This window comes from Rosa chinensis, chromosome 1 (genome assembly GCF_002994745.2).
Source record: "Rosa chinensis cultivar Old Blush chromosome 1, RchiOBHm-V2, whole genome shotgun sequence".
NCBI classification, from domain to species: domain Eukaryota; kingdom Viridiplantae; phylum Streptophyta; class Magnoliopsida; order Rosales; family Rosaceae; genus Rosa; species Rosa chinensis.
In genome coordinates, this window is record NC_037088.1 from 4,501,189 (window position 1) to 4,508,321 (window position 7,133).

At 37.9% G+C, this 7,133-nt stretch overlaps 2 protein-coding genes across 2 annotated transcripts; both read right to left on the reverse strand.

The window, feature by feature from the left end:
* Nucleotides 1-255: 255 nt before the first annotated feature.
* Nucleotides 256-4,380, reverse strand: LOC112182218. The gene is made up of 7 exons (XM_040512517.1): nucleotides 4,337-4,380; nucleotides 2,822-2,995; nucleotides 2,400-2,529; nucleotides 1,812-1,947; nucleotides 1,462-1,650; nucleotides 621-693; nucleotides 256-307 (listed from the first exon to the last, which is right to left on the reverse strand). Exons 2-6 carry the CDS (start codon nucleotides 2,860-2,862, stop codon nucleotides 623-625), a joined length of 567 nt encoding a protein of 188 aa, XP_040368451.1. The 5' UTR covers nucleotides 2,863-2,995; nucleotides 4,337-4,380; the 3' UTR covers nucleotides 256-307; nucleotides 621-622.
* Nucleotides 4,381-5,179: 799 nt separating this feature from the next.
* Nucleotides 5,180-6,834, reverse strand: LOC112198788. Its single transcript, XM_024339896.2, has 5 exons — nucleotides 6,590-6,834; nucleotides 6,295-6,347; nucleotides 6,021-6,218; nucleotides 5,635-5,874; nucleotides 5,180-5,456 (listed from the first exon to the last, which is right to left on the reverse strand). Exons 2-5 carry the CDS (start codon nucleotides 6,334-6,336, stop codon nucleotides 5,388-5,390), a joined length of 549 nt encoding a protein of 182 aa, XP_024195664.2. The 5' UTR covers nucleotides 6,337-6,347; nucleotides 6,590-6,834; the 3' UTR covers nucleotides 5,180-5,387.
* Nucleotides 6,835-7,133: the final 299 nt, after the last annotated feature.

Sequence of the window (7,133 nt, forward strand, 5' to 3'; positions counted from 1 at the left end):
TTACTACTAAAAGTATTACACAAATAAACCTAGATTCCCAATCCACAGCCAATACATTATGTGAAGACCAATCCACCAAATCTAGATAGAAACTGTCTTGCATCCAAAACCTGAAGAATCAAACACACCATAACTTGTCTTGTTCCAGATCCTTGGGTTTTTTTGGATTGTCCTCGATGACTTGTTTCTTAGAGATAGGAACATAGCCTTCAGGAGGGTACTTCGACCAGTCAAACATTTTGGTGTACTTTTTTACAGCATCATCATTCTCTGACTCGTCTGAATAATCTCCAGCATAATCTCTTATCTGAATAGGAGAAAGAACCATCATACAGGTTGTCAAAGTTTCAAATTCACTTTCTGTCCAGGCAGGGGGGGGGGGGGGGGCGGCAGAAAAGAATATAGTTTTTGCCTAAACAAGTTCATGATATGTAGGATCTCTACAAGTGAATGTGAAAAATTATGATATCAACCATAAACTGGAACAAAATCAAGCTGAAAGATAATAGGCTAGTCCAGTAAGCAACTAAGTACACAATTAGTCCCATGGATGTGCAAAACTATGTCCATATGTGAAGCATGCACATTTGCACACACAAAAGAAAGAAACTTTGACTTACATTCATCGGCCATATAAATGAAATCTACCACAATTATGCCCCCAATATCTCTCAGTCGTAACTCCCTTGCAATCTGAAACACAATATTCTCTATCAAAAACTACTGCAAAGCTTAAAGAAAAAGAGGGAAGAATAGAAAATTTATCTTAAACCTTTCAAATAAGAGCCTAGCAATTTTTAAAAGAAAACCATGTATCAAAGTCATACACAACTTCAACGTTGTTTATATGCATGCATGTAGTTAATTGGAGAATAAACAGGGGTAAGCTTCTTTAAATAGGTTCAGTACAAGTTTGTACCAAACTTACAACTAGCCCTTCTATGTTCATATCCTTATGTTTTTATATGAATAAAATAGATATTACATGAATGATTTGATATTTGGCGTTGTTTATGGTAACCAATTAATGAGATACTGGTTGCATAGATACTCAGAAGAACAACCCAGAAGAAAATCTATACATGAAGGGAAAGCAAGGCCCAAATGTGGTAATAAGAGTTCAGCATAAATCATTGACATGTCATTAACACTCACCAAATATAGATAAGCAAAAGGAATAAGCAATCGACTTGCAATTTCCCACATAACAAAAAGCTGCTAGATATCAGATGTATTTATGAATTCATTCAATAGTTTTAAACTTCAGCTAGCGATCTTGATTCATACACATAGCAGCAACAAAAACCAAGGAGAACAGATACATCAACAGATTCGCTGACTAGTTATAGAAAGGAAAAATCTCAATTATGGCATCTCGCATAAAAGATTCAAAAAAAAAAAAAAAAAACCCTAAATTTTGTAATTGGAAATCAAAAGTATCAGAAAAGAGAGAACCCATACTCGAGAAAAACTCTAGATGACTGTATGTGCTTCCAAGCCTCCAATTTTGGGGCGAAAACTCCAAGGGAGGTCGATACCATCGGAGGATTGCAATTTTTGTGAGAGAAAGAAAAAGAACGAAGCTTGGGTTATGACAATCGTGCAACCTGAGGCGAGTTACCCATGAATGCTTTTCATTGCTGCCTAAAACTAAAAAAGATACATATGACAATCAATGAAAACACCATAACATCGACAAAAGAAAGAAAGAAGAAACCCAGAAACAGAAAGAAGAAACGCCCCAAATATGGTAAAACCCTAAATTTTGTAATTGGAAATCAAACAAATCAGAAAAAAGAGAGAACCCATACTCCAGATGTGCTCCTCTGCTTCCAAGTCTCCAACTTTTGGCGCGAAAACTCCAAGAGAGGTCGGGACCATAAGAGAACTACAATTTTCATGAGAAAGAGGAAAAAAAGAAAGCTTCGATTGCACGATTGTTGCAACCTGAGATGAGTTTAGCATCAATTGTGAGAAGACATGGATTGGAAGATATGGATTTTGGCTGGAGAACCAGAGAAGACTTTGGTTTTATCGTTGGGAGTAGTCGGGTTTGAAGTGCAAGACTATTTGACGCGATTGTTATTGGAAGCGGGCCATTCCTTTTCATTTAAGCCGATCAACGGCTGAGAACGTTCGTCCGCATTTTTATAATTTCACGGACGTCCTCTTTCGAACCCTTCTGTATATATATATATATATATATATATATATATATATATATATGGAAGGAAGAAAAGTATACTTTGATCAGGCATAATGTTCAGTCAATGTTTAAAACTCTATATCACCTTTGACACCATTTTTATCCCCACTGAAAAATGGTTAAATTTAAAAATCAAGCATTGATATAATTTAATTACATTAAGCCCGACGAGAGGTGTTCCAGCATTACTCACCAAACAGTAGGAACTCAAGCCACCAGAATAAGACTGATCCAGACTACGATCTGCCAAGAACTGTTTCAGTACCAAAGCAAGGGGTGTAGCGGCTGGAAACTGCTCAGTTAAATCTTTAACCTGCAAATGACTATCTACAGTTAAAAAAAATATAAACAAACATTAAGAATGTAGTCTTTAAAGTATAAATGTCAATGACAATGTCTCAAGAAAAATACACTAAAAAGATTAGAACATGTAGAATAGGTATCCATAAAATTATATGAGATGCTAGAATGAGAATATTTACAGAGAGAATCACTTCTGCAAAATGCAACCAAAGAACAAAGAAGAAATCATTAAAAAGGAAAAGCTCAGAGATCCCCTGCATATATAACTAAAACAAGAAAGAGTAACTACAAAGAACAAGAATGCAGCCTTACTCGCTCAACTTAGTTTGCACAATCGGTGAGTCACACATCATCCTGTGATCATGGGGTTTGGCTTTAACCACATAAAGCAAATCCTCCAAATGCAGAAACAGCTTGGCTCCTGGTACTAGAAGACCAGAAGCTATATGCAGGTACAGACAAGCTTTCACAAATCCTGCAAATCCACTTCAAAGGTAAAACATCTGGCTCTTTTGCATTTATAAATTCAGAAACTTCAAGATGCTTTGTGTCTGAGTAAACAAAATAGTATAAATTGGAGACACCCCTCATGGAATGCATAACTAGAAAAAGGAATGTATACTTGTGAGGCCGCATAAAGACAAGCAATCTCATGAATGCTTTAGCTACCAGTCATCTTCAACACAACCTTACAAATATTATCATGACAATATTTGTAACCCCAATTACTGTTATCAACTAATAACAAACTCAACTAACATCTCGAAAGAGAAAATGGGCAAATTCGATGAACAAAGTTCTGCAGTTCCATCATACGGCAATCCATTACATCGTACATTCCATAAAAATCAGAGCTGTTCAAAAGGCAGTAAATTGAAAAAGCTCAAGAATTATCATCTCTTTATAGATGAATCATTAGAGTAAAGACATTTTGCACAGTAGTAGGTATGACACTAAATGCAAAAGAAAAGAGTGGGGTTAACTCTCACCCCTCATGCAAGACAAAAGCAGTTTCCATTGTGAGGTAACAGGACCGCAATGCATCCACGTAACCCCTCAGAAAAAGTATTCTCAAATTCATAAGAAAAGATGTAGTGGTTTAGTGGTTTTTGCCCCATTCTTTTCCTACTTCCTCTGAAATTAAAAACTTGATAGATAGATAGGTCTCAAACAGACCCAGGCCGCCTTTCTGACATATCACACATAATTTGACTAGGAAATGCCACTGGTGTTTTATATCTCAGTGCTTGCAAGAGTACGGTAAAAAAAGGTTGACTTTACAGACCCTGACCAAAATAAAACCCCAAAACACAAAAGTCCCAGTTTTTACTGACCCTGAACATTTCAAAAATACCTAACAAACACCACATCATGACCCTCGGCCACAGTAGAACAAATTCCATCATAGTAAACTGAAATTCAACATTCCACTTAGTTCCTGAGGAATTTGGCCAAGTGAAAATTTCACACCTACAATTGTTTCCACAAAGCCAGTAACCTCGGCAGTGGATAGCAGTAAATATCTCACATTGTCGCACCAAACAAACAAATAGAGCAACAAATTGAATAAACAATCTCCAGAATCAAACCCCGAGAACATAAACAAGCAAAATCCGATCCTGAAGAAGTCGGGGGTTTTCAGAGAGAATCACAAAACCCAGTCAGCATTTACAAAACCACTGCTCAAGCTCATCTATTCTGGTTGATGAACCACAAAACCTATTCAGCAATTACAAAAATCTATCCTGCTTGATGAATCACAGAACCAATTGGAAACCCCAATATATGAACACCTAGTAATTGAGAGAGTAAAGTAAAGCAGCTTACCCAAACCCAATCCGACGCCGCCGCCAATCGAATGACTTATTCAAAATCCCAAATGTATCAACACCTTCTAATTTCTGAACCGGGGAGGTGAATCAAATTGGGGGGACAAGGATAACGATGAGCGAGATGACGATGAGAGGGAGAAGGATATCGATCAGGTGCCTCCGATCGCAGCCGGAACTCGCAACCTCAATCACCTCCTCTGATTCGGGGGTGGAGAGACAAGGAGAACGATGAGAGAGAGAGAGAGAGAGAGAGAGAGAGAGAGCTATCGATCCCTCTATCACTACTACAAAAAGTAACGGGTACAGCAATCCGGTTTGTAGAACTGGGGGAAACTTTATTTCTGAAGATGCCATGACATACATGCTTGTATGCCACTCCCTGCAGACAGTATTCAGGTTGATAGCTGAGGCTGAATGAGATTCTGACTTGCTTTAGTATTGGATACATGGTTGACTAATGAATAATATTTGTTTTCTAATCACTGTAAACGTTGGTTTCCCTCACTTTTATCTTTCCTTGTGAAATATGCCCGCAACGCTTGAATCATTGGGCTTCTTTCTCTCTCTCCCAAGAGAGTAAAGGCCCGTTTCTGCTGACCCGAATAATAGACCCTTGGCCTAGTCTTCTCCGTTTTTTTTTTCCCACTTAATCTTCAACCTGATGACTATCTAAGCTTCTTGAATGGTGTTACAAAGGCACCCATGTTCGTTGTGCAATTCTGGATTATTCCATAAGAGTTTCAACTGCTTTGCTTAGCTTACTGAAATAAACTGAGAGGTTTAAAATGCAGCTATTCAGGACCAATTTTAATCATTTGAAGAATTAACCAAACTAAGGTAGAGAGAATAACCAAAATAGACATATGAAACCAGTGTGTAGTTTAAACAATGCCAAGAGGGCAGAGATAAAAGTCTTACGAATAGTTTGAACATCGAGCTATGTCTTAGAAACATAAGAAACAACTGAACTCCTAAATGTAAAACAAGTTCCACTCACAGCCAACAGCCCAAACAGGTCTTCATTATTTTATGTTAAGCAAAGGTTCCTATTGAGACTTCTTCGACCCTCTCTTTTTTCGCATTTTGGGTCCATTCTGTCCATCAGGATGATCAAGCTTCACCAATAAATAAAAAAGAGAAAGTCAGCCGTACCACATTTAGGAACCTCCCATTCTTCAAAAAAAAAAAAAAAAATCAAGAAGAATGTGCAATGAGAGGGAGAGTAAAGACAGATTTTACAGACTCATGAACTTGACCTTAATCCTAACAAATGATATTGCCACAATATATCACCTGAGCTTCTTTGACAAGAGAGACACCGTTAGACTTCTTCGATTTGAGAGTAGAATACACAGCCTCATAGAAAACATTAAGATTTTCTAGTCTCTTCTCCATCTCTACGCGATTTTCTAGCATCACTGACAATCTCTTATCTACAGTATCCAACGTACACTCTCCTTCTATCAGCTCCTTTTCCATAGCTTTCCTATATTTCTCATGCGAAGCTTGCATCGCGTCAAAAATATCTTTTAGCTGCAAACAAAGCTTTCCTTTTTGTTTCAAACACACCAAAACATATATATATATATAGAGTGACTAAAGTAGAACACAAAAATAATTTTTATATTATCAACATATATCATACATTGATCTAGGAATCTTCAACAAGGAAGTCTTACATTGGTTTCAGACTTCTCCTTACGCTTCAAGGCCTTGTACAGATCGATGAGTTCCTTCTCAAATTCAGATGTTTCGGTCGATTGTCTTGTCAAGTCAGCTACAGCTCTTTCTTTTGTCTGTTCCATAAGATTAGATTTGGCAGGCCACCCCTGTTTCTCCTGCAATAGCCGCAGCGTTTCCTCTTGGCATTCAATAATCTGCCGCAAACATTGCATCAGTTACTAAGTACTCAAGAGTGATACTAATTACATATAATCATATATAATGATAAACCTTGTTTTTAAGCTTCAAAACTTCTTCGTTCCTGCTTGACATCCTGCCCCTACCTATTTGACCACAAAAAAACAATTAAAGGCATAAAAACAAAAAAGGAAACCATAGCCGAACTCGATCAAAATTCCAATCGAAACCGCAAATTTAAAGGGAAAAATACTAGAAGCTGATAAGAGAGATTGAAATTGTAAGTTTGCTTTGTGCGACTCGATGAGTTTGGGGGTTTTTCACTGAAAAACCTAAACTGAATAAGAAATGCTCCTACGGCGGCATTTCAATAGATATACACGAATACCTCGTTGTCGGTCGCACACCCGGATGGGAATTGAAGCCCAGTTCTTGGCGTCTATCAGCTGAATCCGGACTAAGATCACTGGGATTTGGGACCGGGTCGGGTTAGGAGGTGGTGGCCGCGGTGAGGGAGTGTTTCGGATGGATGGGTGGTCGTCAGGGGGGGAGAGGAGTCCCAAGTGTCCGTCGGGAGCAAGTAAAGCTAACAGATATAATTGGGCTAGTACAAACAGATGAGAGAAGATAAATAATACACGGGCGGTCACGGGCGGGTTTACCGGGCTCAACCCATGCTATACGAGTCATAACGGGTCGAGCTCAATGAATTTGCGGATTGCACGTTGAAACTTGTTAAGAGTTAAGACTGCTATGGCCCATTTTATTTTTAAATTTTTTTCTAATCAATTATTCTAACTTATTAATACCGGTTAACAAAAAATTAGTCAGTGAAAACCGTTAAGACCCACAAACATAAAAAGAAAAGAAAAAAAATGATGAGATACAACTAACAGAGGAGAGAAGAGACATATATTGATGTTAATCTCTAG

What these genes read in the sequence shown, in the direction of transcription:
- LOC112182218 (XM_040512517.1), bottom strand. Translation starts at nt 2,862, where the DNA reads ATGATGTGTGACTCACCGATTGTGCAAACTAAGTTGAGCGA. An exon ending in GTGCAAACTAAGTTGAGCGA is followed by an intron (nt 2,530 to 2,821) that starts GTAAGGCTGCAT and finishes AACTGTAGATAG; the next exon opens with TCATTTGCAGGTTAAAGATT. An exon ending in GCTTGAGTTCCTACTGTTTG is followed by an intron (nt 1,948 to 2,399) that starts GTGAGTAATGCT and finishes AACTCATCTCAG; the next exon opens with GTTGCAACAATCGTGCAATC.
- LOC112198788 (XM_024339896.2), bottom strand. Translation starts at nt 6,336, where the DNA reads ATGTCAAGCAGGAACGAAGAAGTTTTGAAGCTTAAAAACAAG. An exon ending in AGGAGAAGTCTGAAACCAAT is followed by an intron (nt 5,875 to 6,020) that starts GTAAGACTTCCT and finishes CTTTGTTTGCAG; the next exon opens with CTAAAAGATATTTTTGACGC. An exon ending in CTCTTGTCAAAGAAGCTCAG is followed by an intron (nt 5,457 to 5,634) that starts GTGATATATTGT and finishes TTATTGGTGAAG; the next exon opens with CTTGATCATCCTGATGGACA.